This window comes from Ammodytes marinus (genome assembly GCF_949987685.1).
Source record: "Ammodytes marinus genome assembly, chromosome: 20".
NCBI classification, from domain to species: domain Eukaryota; kingdom Metazoa; phylum Chordata; class Actinopteri; order Uranoscopiformes; family Ammodytidae; genus Ammodytes; species Ammodytes marinus.
Window position 1 is genome coordinate 11,459,899 of NC_137224.1, and position 17,387 is coordinate 11,477,285.

The window sequence follows — 17,387 nt, forward strand, 5'->3', positions numbered from 1 at the left end:
CATCCAGCTGTGATGTTTTGTTATCTGCTGGCAACAGAGCCAGTGGCTGATACACAATAGGTTCACGTATAGGAGGAATCATAAAGTACTGAATGTGTATGCAACCAACCGCAGCAATATCTGCAGCAGTCACTTGGATCTTTAAAGGAAAAAATTAAGCCTATGCGGATATATTTTGGGTAGCCTATATTTGATTAGTGTATAGCTCATTTGCATATTAAAATTCATTTTCAAAGAAACTTGTAAGATAAAAATGGTGTATAACAAACCATGCAAAGCACGATGCAGATGTGCTCATTGTCCAAACTGCCATTGCCTCTGCCAGAACAAAAGACACAGTCTCAGTAGGTGATGACACAGACTTGTTAGTACTCTTGTTGCATCATGCTGATCTGAATGCACACGAGCTGTTTATGGCACCAGAACCAAAGAAAGCAACAAAAACAAGAGGGATATGGTGCATAAAGTAGACAAAGGAGTTACTTGGTCCCAAGATGTGTGACAATCTCCTCTTTCTCCATGCCATTTCAGGCTGTGATTCTACATCTCGTCTATTTGGCATAGGAAAGGGAATGGCACTAGCCTGGAACTCCAGACCTGCCACTAGGCGCTGGCAAATTAAATGTGCTGCGCCTGTTGGTCTGGGCACTCTCCATTGAAGCTCATTAAATATGTCAAGAAATCCTGAGCTGCGTTTTAATTGGTTCTATCTGATATGGGCGGGCCAGAGCCCTATGTATGGTGCTCTGGGGCCTCGACCCTTTACAATTTGGAAGACGGCACTCAAATCTTTCATTAGCAAGTAAGAGGAATGTTCTGTTTTGCCGACCAACGCAAAAGTTCAATTTAACAGTTAACCCCGCTGTTCGCTAAACGAACGGGGCTTAATACGTCACATTGTTCATTGCTCTGATTGGATGTAGTGCTATCAAATTGCGTGCAGTGGTATTTGAAGAGACAAATCTAATTCATGAGAGGCACCTGTTATACCCCTGGCAGGTAAGCCAGGCAGTTTTTCAGGTTAGAGGCCAGTCTAAAAGCAGCATTGCCCTCACCCATTGGCAGTACGATGATTGGATATTCAATACGTGTGGAGCTCATGTGCATATTCAAATTCATTTAAAAAGAAACTTGTAATACAAAATGTTTTACTTTTCAAGTATACTTTTACTATGTAAAGTTTTATTGTGGTAGGAGTAAAGGAAAAAATTAAGCCTATTTGGGTTTATGTTGGGCGTGTACGATTAGTGTATAGCTCATTTGCATATTAAAATAAATTTTCAAAGAAACTTGTAATACAAAACATTTAAATTTTCATGGATACTTTCATTGTGTAAAGTTTCATTTTGATAGGAGTAAAGGAAAAAAATAGCCCCATTGGGATTTATTGGTGTCTCGCCTTATTGGCACACATCTCGGATTGATGAGAATTAAACATATTTCCCCAACTAGGATTTCTTAGGACTTTTAGTATGTTGTTCTGGACACCTCATAGAAAGTATCTGAGCTGAAAAAAATTCTTTTACAATTTATTCTATTTTTGGCCCCAAAATGCCTTACTTTGCCTGGCCTATCAGTGGCATATCCAGTGTGGTGCAGTTTACAAAATTGCTTTCACATTGTCAAAGTTTGTGCATACATAGGCCTACTTTATGTTTACAATGCATTGTGGAATTAATCAAACGTCAGAAACGTTACTGAGATGATATGTAGGCTATAGGCCTACTAAAGCTTTAAAGATTGTAATTATTTACTACATTTGGTCTTTCTCAAGGCAATTTAAATGTCTATCTAAGATGTCTATAATACTTTCTAAATAGAGACTACACATAGCTACTGTAAATGTAGCCTACTTTTACCAATTGATATTTGTGTAAATATAAGAAAATATGAGCTGTATGGTCATATAAAAAATTATTTGTGATATACTGAGAAGTTGCAAAGAGAAGTGCTAGGCACGCCACCATATATGAGTGTTGGAGCCAAATTGCTGTTTATGTTTGTTTTGTTTTGTTTATTTAATTAATGATTGAGAGGTGTGGCCTTGGTGTCTGCAGAGGGTGGATATAGCATAAATACCTGGCAACCTGGAATTAGATTCAGGTGTGTAATGGGGAAGGCCACACAGTTGTTGACCGTGCTCGTGCAAATGTTTGTACACTGGAAAAAGCCATTTTTGTGTTTATCTGAAAGAACAATAACCTTTGAAACAGTTGTTTTTTTTGTAGTCAATAAAAGGATTGACATATCCGACAATACGGCATGTTCTGGACATTGCATTGATTTACACGCGTCAGACTTCCGTCTAACCCTTACCCCTCGGTAATGCTACAGGAAAAGCCATTACATATGAGTATTGCACTGATTGCACTATTTTGTTTTAATATTTTCTATTTATAGGACAGTGCATCTACAATAGCCTATATTAAATCAACGTGTATCTGACATTTTTTATTTTACTAAGCATTGTGGTTGTAGGCTGTAACAAAGAGGATTTACAGTTACAATAAGTGTGATATCATCAACACTATAGCAGCAGCACCACTGTCATCATATTGGATCATTTCCTCATGCTGTAATTTCCTCTCCATCTGTCTTCTCTTTTTCCACACTACGCCTTTCTTCCAGCAGAGGTTGTCATGTATTTAGAGCCTGAATTTATTGAACGGAATCAAGCGTAAAATGTTATCAAATTGTGACACTTCGGCCCTCAACCTTCCCCTTTAATGAGCCGGCAGCTGGTGGTGGCCGCCATATGTTGCTGGGTGGGGGTTGGGGCTTGTGTTTTTTTATGTCCTGGTGGAGGAGCAATCACTCATGCATATCTGTTTCTGGTGGTGCTCCATGTGTTTTAATATTGAATGCTTCATATTCATGTTCTGAAGGCACCGGTGTGAAATGTTCTGGGGCCGTATTCACAAAACATTTTATCTTAGCACTAAGAGTACTCCTAGGGAGCACTAAAAGTTCTTAGTAAGGAGTAATTTCTTAAAACCTATTCACAAAGCTGATAAGACCAACTTTTACTAAGGAATGGGAGGGACTCCTAAGCTAAGACTAGAGGGCGGTGTTGACCCTGTTGCTATGGATGATGTCATGTTCATACCTTCTATGCCCACAGTGATTGGCTGAGAGGGAATGAGAGCTTAGAGTGAGTTTATGATAGAACCACTGTGGGAGATATCCATATCGTGTCGCTGTATTAAAGTGAAGAGTTTTTATATACAATTAATGACAAGTGACACTGATTTAACATGAAATCAAGATACTGCAGGGTTTCCCACACATTCGTTCACAATTAACCTACAATAGCGCCACATAGGTCTATTCATTTTAAACTTTACAATGATTTGAATCGGAAAAAATATCCTCATTGAACAGCTGCACGCCATGCACTCTCACTGTATTTCTCTCAACGGCGGACTATGCAGCAATAGTCAGACAGCGACAAACCAGGAAATTCACAATTTAGAAACAACAACTGGCGAAATCGTAAAGTGCATGCGGAAGGAAAAAGGCGAGACACGCAACTATACAGTAGCGGACCTGTGGAATGGAGGAGATGGAAGCGCCACATATGGGCCTACTCTAGTGGGAAATTAAACCCAAACGTGACACCAACAGTAACTTTCAGTGCATCGTAAACCCAAAGCAACTGCAGGAAAAGGAACTTAATACATTTTTTTTTATATAAATATAAATGTGTCTATACTTTCTAAATATAGCTTTACTAAGATCATTAAACCCTTACAGCTATTAAGGTACCTTTTGTAAAGCTCACTAGCATTAAATCTCTCCAAAATGCCATCAAATGAGTGTCTGTGATTTACTCTTAGTGACTTAGGAGTCCTCTCGAGGACTCCTAGCTTTTCATAGATTTAGGAGCTAGTTTTAGCGCTAAAATGCTTTGTGAATTACACTTATCTTAAAAAGTTAGGAGTCCTAAAATTAGGAGTGAAACGCCCCTTGTTTTTGAGAGTCACTCCTAAATCAGCACGTTAGGACCTACTCTTAGCCTTAAAATGTTTTGTGAATACGGCCCCTGAACTATAGTCAGTAATATGACATGAGATCTAGAAAAAAACAGATTGTAAATTGTAGTGACACCAATACCTTGTGGCCTGGTTTGCCTGAATAGTAAGGAGAAAGAGAAAATGTTTGTTTACTTCATATGATGATTATGCGCTACATTAATTTCTGAAAGGACATATACTGTATAATAATAGTTGTGTTTTTGTCATCGCTGCAGCAGATTTGTTTCGCGTCTCACAAGTGTATGTTCATAGCAAAAATAACTAACAGATCCAACATATCCTATTTCCTTTAGTGTCACAATAATGTAGTGGATTAAATGCCCCTTCACATCAAACTATGTTCCAAAATAAATGTTCTTCTAAGAGTGTGGGCGTGGATCTTAAAGGGTCATGTTTGTCTGTGCACACTTCCCCCTGTGTTTAAATGCTATTGATGGTCTGAAACTCAAAAACAATGCACACAGGCAGAATATTGCTTTATAATTAGTTTTGATTTAATTTAAAGCTGGGGTGGAGGATTTGGGGAGAAAATAGCAGTTGGGATAGAAATTTGAATCCAAATACCTCAACCACTCCACTTGTTCTCTTTGGTCCCTCCCCTATGGTCCCTCCCTGACACGCTCTACACCAACAAAGTCATGCCAAAGTGAATGGACAGTCCCAACAGCCAATAAGAACAGAGAATCGGAGCCTCGCTCTGATTGGTCAAAGTATTAGCTCATGTTAACTTTGACTAATCTGAAATCATATACCCCAGCTTTAATTTAACTTCTCATGTGGCAAAAACCAGTGGGGACATTTTTTCTTGCAGTATTTTATTTTTTGCAACAGGGGGCAGAGCTTTATCTGGAATCTTCTTCCCTGATTGCCTAAAGGGGCAGTCCGCTGATATAGTAGTACTATGCCTATGGGCAGCTGTCTTCCAAACTGAAACTGCATGTGTCAGCATCTTCACAAAAATAAAAGCATTTGGCCTAAACATATTAAATATTACAAAATAACTTTTAGCTGAAAATACACTTATAAAATGCAAATAATATGAACTGTAAATTATTATGAATGATAAAAAACGCTTCAAACTTGCACAAATATACAATACAACAATTTCTTATGCTTCATGCAATCTGGCTCTTACAATTAATTTAGCCACCTGTTAGCCTAATATTAATATCTGTTTGTTGAAATAATTTGGTATATTTTGCTGTTGTGCCAGGTCTTCCTGAAGAAATTATTCTCAAAACTTGAATGGACTTAAATAAGGTTTGCAGAAATGTATAAATGGTAACAAAACTAAGTAACAACTGCCTAAAAGGTTAAGTTGGATTTTGGACCAGTGTACTGTACCAGAAATACCAGTATGAAGGTAACGTGTGCAATGACTTGTCCTTAAACAGCAGAAGCAGAGGCATTTATTTTATTTTAATTCACTTTTTTATTTAAAACTCTCAAGGCATACTCCCAGTACATTTAAATAATTACACTGTACATATCCTATAAACACAGTTTTCCACTTCTGGACACATTTCAACGCCCCTTTAAATATTTACAGGCCCGGTTTCCTGTCTGTTTACCTTGTGAATACTGGTGGCTTGTGCTGTGGGTCTGTCACTCATGCTCGAGGTCTACAAAATGCTCAGGTGCCTCCTGCTCCGAGCGGCGGCCTGAGGGGAGAGTGTGAAATTCTGGACGGTGTTGTGAGGGCGGTCGGGGCAGAGGTTACACGGAGAAAAGGAGTTTGGGTTTTGGCCTTTGGGAGGGGCAAAAGGTTTGCATCAGCCCTCAGGGTCCTGTCAGACTGATAAAAAGGGCTCAGTAGACAACATGGCCCACAACAAAGATGCAGAGATACCCGGCATGTCTAGACATGATGTCTGGACGCTAACTGGCCGCCAGAAAAATCAAATGCAGACAGTTGGCCCTGGTAGATCTATCAAGGGAAGGGGATTACTGTGTACCGCATAGTCAAAGACAGCCGCCGCCACTCACTCACACATGTAAGTGCAGTTTGAACTGGGGTCAGCCAGTCTGCCCTGGAAAATCCTGCACAGGAAGGACGGGAAGAGTGAGACAAACAACCAATAAAATCTCCCTGTTTCTGGTCTGGTTCTTTGACTTTTTCTCAAATTCTCTGCTGCATCAGGTTATTTAGCCAAATTCATCTGGGACCGTATTCACAAAACATTTTAAGGCAAAGAGTAGGTCCTAACGTGCTGATTTAGGAGTAACTCTCAAAAATAAGGGGCATTTCACTCCTAATTTTAGGACTCCTAACTTTTTAAGATAAGTGTAATTCACAAAGCCTTTTAGCGCTAAAATTAGCTCCTCGAGAGGACTCCTAAGAGTAAATCACAGACAATCATTTGATGGTGTTTTGGAGAGATGTAGTGATAGTGAGCTATACAAAAGGTACCTTAATAACTGTAAGGGTTTAATGATCTTAGTAAAGCTATATTTGGAAAGTATAGACACATTTATATTTATTATATTTATATAAAAAAACATTTATTAAGTTCCTTTTCCTGCAGTTGCTGTCGGTTTACGATGCACTGAAAGTTACTGTTGGTGTCACGTTTGGGTTTAATTTGTTACTAGAGTAGGCCTATATGTGGCGCTTCGCACCATCTCCTCCGTTCCACAGGTCCGCTATACTGTATAGTTGAGCGTCTCGCCTTTTTCCTTCCGCATGCACTTTACGATTTCGCCGGCTGTTTTTTCTAAATTGTGAATTTCCTGGTTTGTCGCTGTCTGACTATTGCTCCATAGTCCGCCGTTGAGAGAAATACAGTGAGAGTGCATGGCGTGCAGCTCTTCAATGAGGACATTTTTTCCGATTCAAATCATTGTAACATTTAAAATGAATAGACCTATGTGGCGATATTGTAGGTTAATTGTGAACGAATGTGTGGAAAACCCTTGGTTTCATGTTAAATCAGTGTCACTTGTCATTGATTGTATATAAAAAACTCTTTTAATACAGCGACACAATATGGATATCTCCCACAGTGTTTCTATCATAAATTCACTCTTAGCTCTCATTCCCTCTCAGCCAATCACTGTGGGCATAGAAGGTATGAACATGACATCATCCATAGCAACAGGGTCAACCACGCCCTCTATTCTTAGTTTAGGAGTCCCTCCCATTCCTTAGTAAAAGTTGGTCTTATCAGCTTTGTGAATAGGTTTTAAGAAATTACTCCTTAGGAGTCTTAGCGCTAAGATAAAATGTTTTGTGAATACGGCCCCTGATCACATTTCTTTCACGGTAATTGAAAGTATATACAAATATATGTACAGTTAATTTACAGTTACTCAAATTAAGTAGATTTGCTGAGCTCTTATGATTGTCCATGATTATGAACACTCTAGAGGACTCCTCATCCATGTTGGCCCACAAGTGGAGACTGAAAGTCCTCTCTAGAACTTGGAAGAAGTATTACGACAATCTCAGCATTCGTAAATCCTCGAATTTTCTGGTTTGGTAGTTCCTCAGTTTATATCTGAAGCCAGACAAGTTCATTTCCGTCATCTGCCTTTTTTTTGCTTAATTTCTGCTCATATCTACATCTATTAAAGCATAAGTCATAAGATTGTCTCCAGCTCTTTGAGAGATAAGGAGCTATCTGGATCTTCTGCCACAGCGGTTTGCGATGATGGTCCATGACTTTTGATTGAGTCATCGAGATTTCCCCTGCTGCTGGCTCTGGCAGGCCGGGCAAAAACCCCAGAATCAGCACCCCCTACTAGCTTCCGCACAGCCGCCAGCTCCTGTGTGTGGCCGGAGGTCTTAGTTTCAGCGGACACGTATCCTGGCAGGCTGCTCTGTGGTGGGGGGAGGGAGGCGTGGCGTGGCGGCCTGACCCCTGACCCCGCTCCGCCAGCAGCAGCACCTAAGCCAACCACCAGACCTCCAGTGAGGGAAAGGGCCCTGGGGTTGGCAGCAGACAAGCTGACGCTGTGGGTGGTGGTGTGTGACATCATGCCGCCGTAGTAGTAGCTGCCCCCGCCGCCGCTGCTGGTCATCCGGGCTTTCTGTTTGAGGTCCAGCGCCAGGCTGCGTCTCAACCACGCCTTCTTCACCTCTGCCCGCACCTTATGTACAGGCAAATGGAGAAAAAAAACAGGACATTGCGTTTATACTTTTTTTTTTTTTAAGACCACAATAACAGAAATCTCAGTTCAAGCTTCAAAATTAAATGTTGGATTTATTACCTCCCCGTTGCAGAAACAGTAGATAAATGCCACGAAAAAGCCCTGGAAATGTGAAATTGCATTTGTTAAAAGTGGGACACCAATAGTCAAACTAGTCTGTTATCTAAAAGAATCACTAAGACAATGATTTGTCAGTTGCGACAATAGGCTTATTTACTTTCTTGGCCATAGTTTAACAAACAGATTGATACCACTCACCATCGTCCATGAAGCTATAGCCGGCAGATAGTTAGCATAGCATAACGACTGTATGTTATGTTTGGCTGTCAAAGCGGTTTTGATATTTTCTTCTCACTCCGTCAGAAAGTGAACGTATATTTCCCAGTAAAGTCTAATAATTGTAGTCTGAGTTAACCCTAGCATTGCACTAGTGCTGGCAAATTAGAACTAAATGTGTATTCTGACCTGGGATGAATTGAAGAACATCTCGTAATGCATCTGCACCTGCCACAGCAGCCCGGTGACCTCAGTGTAGGGAAGAGCCATGAACACCATGTAGTGGACACCAAACAAGGGCATGAGGACTAACGTGGACTTGAGCAGCTTCCTGCAGGGCAATTTGAGAGATTTTGTTTTTGTAAAAGCTTTCTTGTCAAGATTCAAGATGTTTATTTGTCATATGCACAACAATTACAGCAGCAGTTAATGGCAATGAAATGTTGAGCCTCAGGCTCCTCTCAACAATGTAATGTAGAAACAGAAAGAAAAAACAACAACACCTGAGACACAAATAAACACAAAAGTTGTGCAAGGACAAGGACACAGTGCAGATAAAAAGTGTAGCGATAAGGTGCACCATGTAAATAAATGGGAAGGTAGGCTAAATTTAGAATGCAAAATAAAACAAAATTAAGTGTAGTCAAAATACTATCTGAACGTGAAAATAAAAAATATATAAAAACTGTAGGGAAATAGGATACTCGACATAGTCAAAGGATGACAGAATAATAGTTGTTTGAAATTAATTTGAGTATTTTCAGCTTATCCTTCTTGAAGGGTTTATTAAACAATTACCGGTATTGCTGCCGAGGGTCCAATTTACCAGTGTTTGTTTCCCAAAGTTTAGAGGCCAGTACACGTATTATGTTGACAAAGAGGAGGAAATTCACCTGCAGGGGAAGACGTGTACAGAAAGGGGCCAAAGTCATATATTCAATCCAAGTGTTGAATATCCTGTAATTGTGACTTAACTGTGACTGTAACTTAAAATTAAACATGTTCTTACAACAATGGCTGCCAGAATGGGAACTTGATAGATCCACTTGAGGTTTCCTGCACTGATGTCCCAACATCTGAAAGCAGACACATAAGAGGTAAAAATGGACATCTTGAAATATTGGTGTTATGTTAATATTAAAGCACGTGACTCACTGTGTGTCTGCCAGTGAGGCTCGAGCACTGACCCAAATGGTCACAAACACAGCCGGAACACCTTAGATGAGTAGAGCACTCTGTCAATTCAGTATTAGGTCAATATGTTGCAGCTGAGTAGGTCTATCTGGTTCAATGCTGCTTACCCCAGCCAATGATGGTCAGGGCCCAGAGGTAGTTCTTGTCAGACAGGAAGGCCATGAAGATAAGGCTATGCAGGTACAACCCCTCCACCAGGATCCAATAATGATTGGTGGCCAGGAAATAAAGGAAGAAAGTCACAGCAACTTTACAGCCGGCCTGAGGACACAAAGCAGCGTGTAAAGAAAACATTCAAACATGTCGAACAATTATGGAACGTGTAATGGTACGTCAAAATGAACTTGGATTTATGTTATTTTCTTAAAATGTAACAGTTCCACCTTTTTGGATATATACTTTTTTAGAAGATTGAGACCATTCTTATACCTGTAACCTACATTAAATAATGCAGCTACATCCAGTTAGCTTAGCCAATCATAAAGAATGGAAACAGGGGTAAACAGCTAGCCTAGATCTTTCCAAAAGAGATTACATTTCCTGATGTGGACCACCATTACTGCGCTGACATTAACACTACAGAAAAACAAACAAACAAACAAAATAAATTGTTATAGCCTAATTGTAAAGAAAATAATATATAGTTTACCATATGGGGCTTCTGCGCAGTGAACTCTGGCTCAACATTACTGTTATCAGATATGGTGTAAAGCACAGCGTCCTTGACAAAGATGCTGACTGCTCGACATATGAAGGAGGTGAAGAGGTGAATATGGATGTAATTGCGTGTGCAGTGGAGACGCCTGAAAAGCATGCGAGAGAAAGAAAATTAGGTTCGGGATGGAACTCTAGAAATAAGAAATATCCATGTGAAGTATATGTCTCTTTCATGAGGCTATGCATCTACTAATAATAATAATCTTTTTCCATTTAATGGAAAGAATAACTTGAGTTGTTCTGTTACTTACTTGAAATAGCAAAGGATGGAAACCGCTACCAACAGCGATGCTAGGGAAATGGAGTAGCCAACAGTGTACATGAGATGGAGCCTCTCAAACACCTTCTGAAGCAAAGCAAAAGAAATAAAGATGCAATAGAGTTTGGTCACCAGACACAACAATCAACACATTACAGATGACAAACCTTCTGCTAATACAGATCTGAAACATTTTGGCAGATGGCAGAATTATTTCATAATTGTACAGAGGATTAAAGTCACTCCACTTTGAACCAATACTGAGAAAAACACTGTGAAATCTTCCAACTACAGTGTGAACCTGTCGCAGAAATGTGACATATCTATAACTTTGCACAGAAATAAGAAGAACTAAACTACCCGCACAGAATTTTTCTGGGTGTTAGTCCTTCCCCCCTCCCCCCCACCCCGTTGGGGCACTAGAGAAAACAGTTGTTTCAGCAAATGTCATTAACATACATCTGGTCAAACAGGAATAACACCTGCACAACTGTTCCTTCCTCTCATTCTTCAGAAGACATCCTTTTACCCCCTTGTACATCCTTTTACCCCCTTTTAAATTCCATCAACTTCCTAGGAGATGGATTCACTTAAAAATTCTCAAAGTGGAAGACAAGAGAGGATACAGGATAAAAGTAATAAAACATCAAGAACAATAATTCTACCGTCACAGAACCTTTTCTTCTTTTTCTTCTTCTGCCAATCCATACACGCACACACATTCTCCTTCCACCCACCACAAGAACACACGCTGGGTGTAAACATGTCTAACACACAGACGCACACAAATCATACCTCCTCTTGTCTCTTGAGGTTGGAGTTCAAGTATGTGGTGCAGTCGGTGTAGTTGGCCCAAGTGCGGTTGATACCGGGTACCTGCTCCCAGTTGCCTAATGCATCACACTGGCGGTAGGCCCACCCTGGGTCACGGGAGAGTCACATATTTAGCACAACAGAAGGTGAATTGTATATACGCCACAAGTCTAGACAAAGCTGCTGTATTATTGTCTGCACATTTAGAGTCTACTGCCCAAAGCTTTCCTACCTCTGTGGTTGAAGTCGTAGATGTACTCTGGACATAGCACTGAGATCAGCTGAGCGGCTTTGCTCCGGGGCCAGCAGATGATGCCGTCCCACTCTGGGATACAGTCACCTTCTTAACAAACAATGGGAAAGAGCTATTAGCTTTTTTAATATATAAATCTGATCTGATTATTTGTAGAATTTTACTTTTATTAATTTTCTCACAATATAGCTTCACAATGCCACAGTAATTAAGAAGTATTTTTATCTAGTATTTAGACAATGTGAAAAGTCCTACTAAAGTAAAAAAATAAGTAGCTATAAACTTAAAGTATCAAAAGTGTCATATTATTATGTAATATATACGAGAGTGGAGGTTTACTGGCACATTAATGCGTAAACAGCATTTAAATGGTATTACCAGTTAAGGTGAAGCTTAGTTTAAACACTTTGTTGGTGAGTTTATCTGTAAAAAAAATGCATCATGTCTCACAAACTCATATTTTGGATGATACTGTAACTTTAATGTTAAAATGTAGGGATCTGTCTGGTAAACTTAGTGCAGAAAAAGATAGTACAATATTTCCTTCTGATATACTGTATAGTGGAGTGGAATTATAAAGAAGCCTAAGTAATTGTACTCAAGCCTAAATTAACATAATAAAACAATAAATATGTGTGGCTGTGCTGGAAGAAAATAGAAATAAATACATTTAAGTTGCTGCACTGTGTCAGTACTGTTAACTTGGCCCCTCTCACCCCACTGGTCCTAAGACCAGGGGGGTTGATCTCATAAAATATCTCTCCAAATAGATCAAAGATCAATATCATCATTGGCTTCTTCGTCATAACCTGAATGAACAATATCCCAATATTGTCTGAACCTTCAAATCTCAAGAGATAATCGCAGATACTGTTCAGCAGGATATTGGATGGGTTTCCCATCTGATCTAAATGAATAATAGATGCAACAAGAACTCATTCTATGTTTTTATTTTAACATGCACTCACTGACCTCTTGTTATGAAACATTATTTCCTGGAGAGCTTTTGAATATTTTGATGGGGAAAAATTCATCTGGCATACTCAACATATTACTGTTGACTTTTTAAATTAAATTTGGATTCATAGCTGACCGTTCATGGAACTCAAACATATCTATTTCAGAGAGTTTTCCTGTTACGGTGACCAATTTGTAAACAATAAAATAATAAATAAAAAACACAAACCTTCAACCAGGGCCATTTGTAGCTGGATGTATCTTTCGCACTTGGCGTGAGCTCCAATCAGAACATAGATCTGCTCATCGCGTGTTATGACATCATCCGAGTCTATCTGTAGAAGAGAGGTTAAAGAAAGATGTAAAATTGTTAAGAAAATATGTTTAAGAGATGCGGTATAGTGGCATATGTGGAATAAGCACACACGTTCTCTGACTGTATTAAATAAAAACATGAGGTCCAGCTCACTGCAACAAAGTGTATGGATGCATTCAACTTTTTTTAAATAATCATTTATATGGTGCACAACAGGTAGAAGACCTGATTTTTGATTATGTATCTGATAAAAAGTGCTTCTTTGGGCTCTTAGTAATGCATCAAAGGTCTATAAAGTAGGCTATTTTTGTACGGTTTAGCTTCTTAACTTCAAAACATGTTACATTGTTCCTTAGCATCTCAAATGCATGACAAGCAAGTTTTCATTTTGGGACTTATTTCCTTTCTCGCAGGCAGCCATTTAAACCACTTAAAATCTGATTGATGGCATGGTGCTTTGAGAAAGCTCTTAAAGGAAAAGTGGTTAGCGTGTTGCCTCACTCTCAAGTTCAAAATGATGCAACAGAAACCATTCCTTTAACTGTGTGTGCATTTTTAAAGGAAAAATTGGCAAAGTACGATCACTGTAAATTAGCTTATCCCAAATGAGTGCACAACATACTTTGGTAAATATACAAGTCCCAACAAGTACACACGGCCGTTTAGCAATGTTGTTAAGTTTATCTTCTGACTGTCGGCGGAGACAGGCCAATACTTGCCATTGACTATCAGTATTTGTGATAAGCTAATCAGCAGTGACCATCCTTTATGTCTCCCTCAAGAATGCATGCACAGTTAGAGAAATGCTTTCTGTCGCCTTGCCTTGAACCCGAAAATTAGGCAACAAGCAACAACAAAAAATAGTAACTATTCCCAGTGGCGTGCACAGACATTTTGGGGGGCAGGTGCTCAGTGCGAAAATATAATATATTCTATCGATGAATGACCAAATCATTTTAAGGTTACTTGTACAAAATCCCCCCCTTGGTCTAATGACTTTTAATACACGGCCACACATATAGTGTTGCTCACAGGTTTTTGGGAGACTGTGTTTGGGACCCTGGACCTTCTAGGGGGGTCCGGGGGAATGGTCCCCTGGAAGAAAATGTTTAACCTTTTAAAGTAAAATTCATCAATCTGGTGCACTTTGAGAACAAAACTAAGGCTAAATCACCTGTGTCAATGTGGGCTATTTAGTACTATTTTCTGGAATAATTTGGAGACACAGAATTACCAAAAAGCACAAAGAAAAAATGTACATGTTTGAAAGCTTCGGGATTTTTTTAAAATAATCCCTTATCCCGAAGCTCCTTCTCTCTTTGAAGTCTTTGTTAGGCCCCTGAACTCCGTACTACGTAAAAAAATCTTTATTATTTTCTTTATTTTTCATTAATTGGGGCATTGTTATCACACGCATTTAATCATCGAGTATTTATAGATGGTCATGTCAGCATGGGCAAGAAAAAATTAAATAAAATAAAATTTTAAGGGCACTTGATTGGTCCAGGGGGCAAAGGGCAGGTGCTCAGGCACCACTTGGTGTCTACCTGTGCACGCCTATTCCTTTAAGCGCAGATTGGCTAGAATCTAGGGGTCATTTTGTAATCAGCTCATCGGAACTACCATCCTCGCATTGGTGCCCACAAACATTAAACATTTATTCTAAGTCTATCTGAGGTCTCTTTCCAACTTGGGCGATCTGTCAACAGCAAATACTCCCAAGGATATGATGTGCTGCCTCCAGGTGTTGTGAAATAGTTGTGTGAGGGTGCGGTATTTGTTGATCCCTCGCCAACCTCTTTCCCCCCCCTAGCGGTGGGGTTTCCGCTGGCAACATGGGGCTATTAGTCCTTAGGACCTTGGCCATGCTGGGGAGAGCTAGTCTACACAAGAAGCTTTGTGTTACCGGGTGGATTTCACAACAGAGTAGCAAAACCTAGCAGCTAGAAAAATCATGTGCGGGTAGTTTTCTCGCCAAAGAGCAACAGTGAGAGAGAGAGAGAGAGAGAGAGAGAGAGAGAGATACAAAGCTAAGCAAAGGTCTGGTACAGTTACAGATCAATGCGCTATGTTTAAGTAAAATGTTGAGGTGCTTGATTAAATATGCTAACATGCTAAAAGTGACAATGCTAAAAAGATGATTTTCAGCAGGTATAATGTTTGACCATATTCACCATCTTAGTTTAGCATGCTAGCATGCTAACATTTGCTCAAAGCACAAGGTAGGCTATAACTGAGGCTGGTTATTCATTTACATATATTTGGTCATAAACCCAAATATATATTAAAACATTTAATTTGAACATTGTTGTCTAAGCCATAATGCGTCAAGCTGTTGTTGAGACATTTCCCACGGAAGTCAGTAGGATCCATCCTCTGGGGAACAGGAATAGTTTAATAATGTCATAGCAATCCATTCAAAAGTTGTTTTCCTTTTTCACAATTTGCTTCGGGATTGACAAACAGAATGGTACGTGCCTCTTGTCACTTTTCAGAGGTCTGTGAGTTGATAGCTGATCCACCACAGAGTGCTTTAAGATTGTTCCAATTAAAAAAACAATTGAGACGCGATAAGAAAAAATAAAAGGCCCAAATAAGTACAGAGCTTTTTCTGCTTTTCTTGATCATTAATTATCAAGTCAGTTACATCTTGTGACCCTTTGAAAAGGACCTGACACCAAGCTAGGGCATTTTAATGGACTAAACGTCATGAGCGTATAAAGAGTGATAAATGATAATATATCCATCACAGAGGCCAACTTTCAGCAGAATAAGCACTTTTACATTTGCTGCTTGTGTACTTTTACTTAATCAGGATCTTGAATGTGAGACTTCTACTAGTAATGGAGTATTTTGACACTGTTGTATTGGTACTTTTACTTAAAATGATCTGAGTACTTCTTCCACCACTGGTTCTCAGAGCCGTCTTCCTGGCAAGCTAAGGAAAACTTCTCCCTCTACTTGAACAGATTAAAGTCCAACTGGAACCATTCATGTCAATGGATATGTGACAACTGACATTCTTGGCATAAGCCATTCAATAAACCATCGATTGGTAAATGGTGTTTCCAGTATTGTAGTACTCAAAATGCCAAACAGCTACAGTGATTTGTTTTGCAAGGGGGCTCTCAGCGCCAAAGTCAATAGAGACGTATTGAGCCGCTCAAACCACTTGTTGCTGCTGTATAGTGGACTGTGGACACACTGTGGCTGTGTTGAAACTGCTTACAGTGTAGATAAATGTGTGTGTGTGTTTGAATCTAAATCCCATTTAAAAGTTTGGATTATTCAAGTTATACTATGTCAAACAAAATCGTACGCCTGTGCCTCAACAAAACATCCTCCAAAACGATACAGAACATCGATTTAAGAGCACAATTAAATATACGCAGGCAAGTCAATACAGATATGTCTTCCACTTTTCTTTGTACATGAAGGGTCTTTCTGCTGACAGACAGGGAGTGTTAGTAAAAACAAATTAGGCTCTGGCATCTCCTCGCCTTTGTGTCATAATTGAATTTGCTCTGTCGGGTCTCATGTGAAGTGATTTTCAGGCTGACTGAGCAGGAGGTTGTAAGTCTGCTTTATGTCGACGTTAAGGAATCGACCCCGAGGGGAAGATGAAGAGATGGAGGTGGAGAGTGCGTTGGGCTTCAGTGGGTGAGAGGTCAAATGCGTAGGAGCTGATGGAGGGTTGTCAGGTTAAGCAGAGCACCACTAACTGCATATGGTGGGGATTAAGAGCCTCTCAGGATTGATTTCTCTGCTGCGAGTGACATGGTAGGATCATTTGAATATTTTGGTGGTTTGAAGTTTTTTTTTTCTTTTTTACATGTCCGGAGTATGTGAAACACCACTTCTGCACACAAACCCTCAAGTGCTCCTCATAATAAAAACATATTCTTAGATTTTCAGAGGTCATTACTTTTTGCCATTGTATTAGCCTACTCTTTTCAAAGTTAAAGTTCTATTTGGTCATGTGATTTTGCAAACAAATTTGCAAAATAAATGCTATAATTGTTATTCTTTTTTATAAAAGGCTTGTCATAACTGTAAAGACCGTATTAATCCATCTGCTTTTCAATATCAGGTAATTGAAGCTTCATCGTCAGTGTTGCACACGTGGAAATAATCTTCTGGACAGACATAAATACTCAAAGAATGAAAAAAGAAATATTCAACAGAAGCAGTGCATTGGATAAAAAAAGAAGAAAGTTACACCACTCATGCATCTAAGGTCGGCACTGCTGGTGAATGGCTGGCATATTTCCAGACGCACGAGATAAATCTATGTCCAAAAATTCAAACGATCAAAGACTCACATACACATGAAATGTTCTACATTTGGCCCAGTATGGGAGTGTTATTTCTGACTCAGTGTCATTATAGTGCAAGTTATGTTGCCACTATGTGAAAACT

At 39.5% G+C, this 17,387-nt stretch overlaps 1 protein-coding gene across 1 annotated transcript; it reads right to left on the reverse strand.

Moving 5' to 3' along the window:
- Positions 1 to 7,613: 7,613 nt before the first annotated feature.
- On the reverse strand, positions 7,614 to 13,690 carry pth3r (parathyroid hormone 3 receptor; the record flags this gene model as incomplete). Its single annotated transcript, XM_080048473.1, has 13 exons — positions 7,614 to 8,123; positions 8,244 to 8,285; positions 8,649 to 8,790; positions 9,258 to 9,352; positions 9,469 to 9,535; positions 9,615 to 9,675; positions 9,761 to 9,914; positions 10,303 to 10,456; positions 10,622 to 10,716; positions 11,425 to 11,549; positions 11,675 to 11,785; positions 12,882 to 12,987; positions 13,661 to 13,690. The coding sequence occupies 13 exons, from the start codon at positions 13,688 to 13,690 to the stop codon at positions 7,614 to 7,616; spliced, it is 1,692 nt and encodes a 563-aa protein (XP_079904599.1).
- Between the last annotated feature and the right edge of the window lie 3,697 nt (positions 13,691 to 17,387).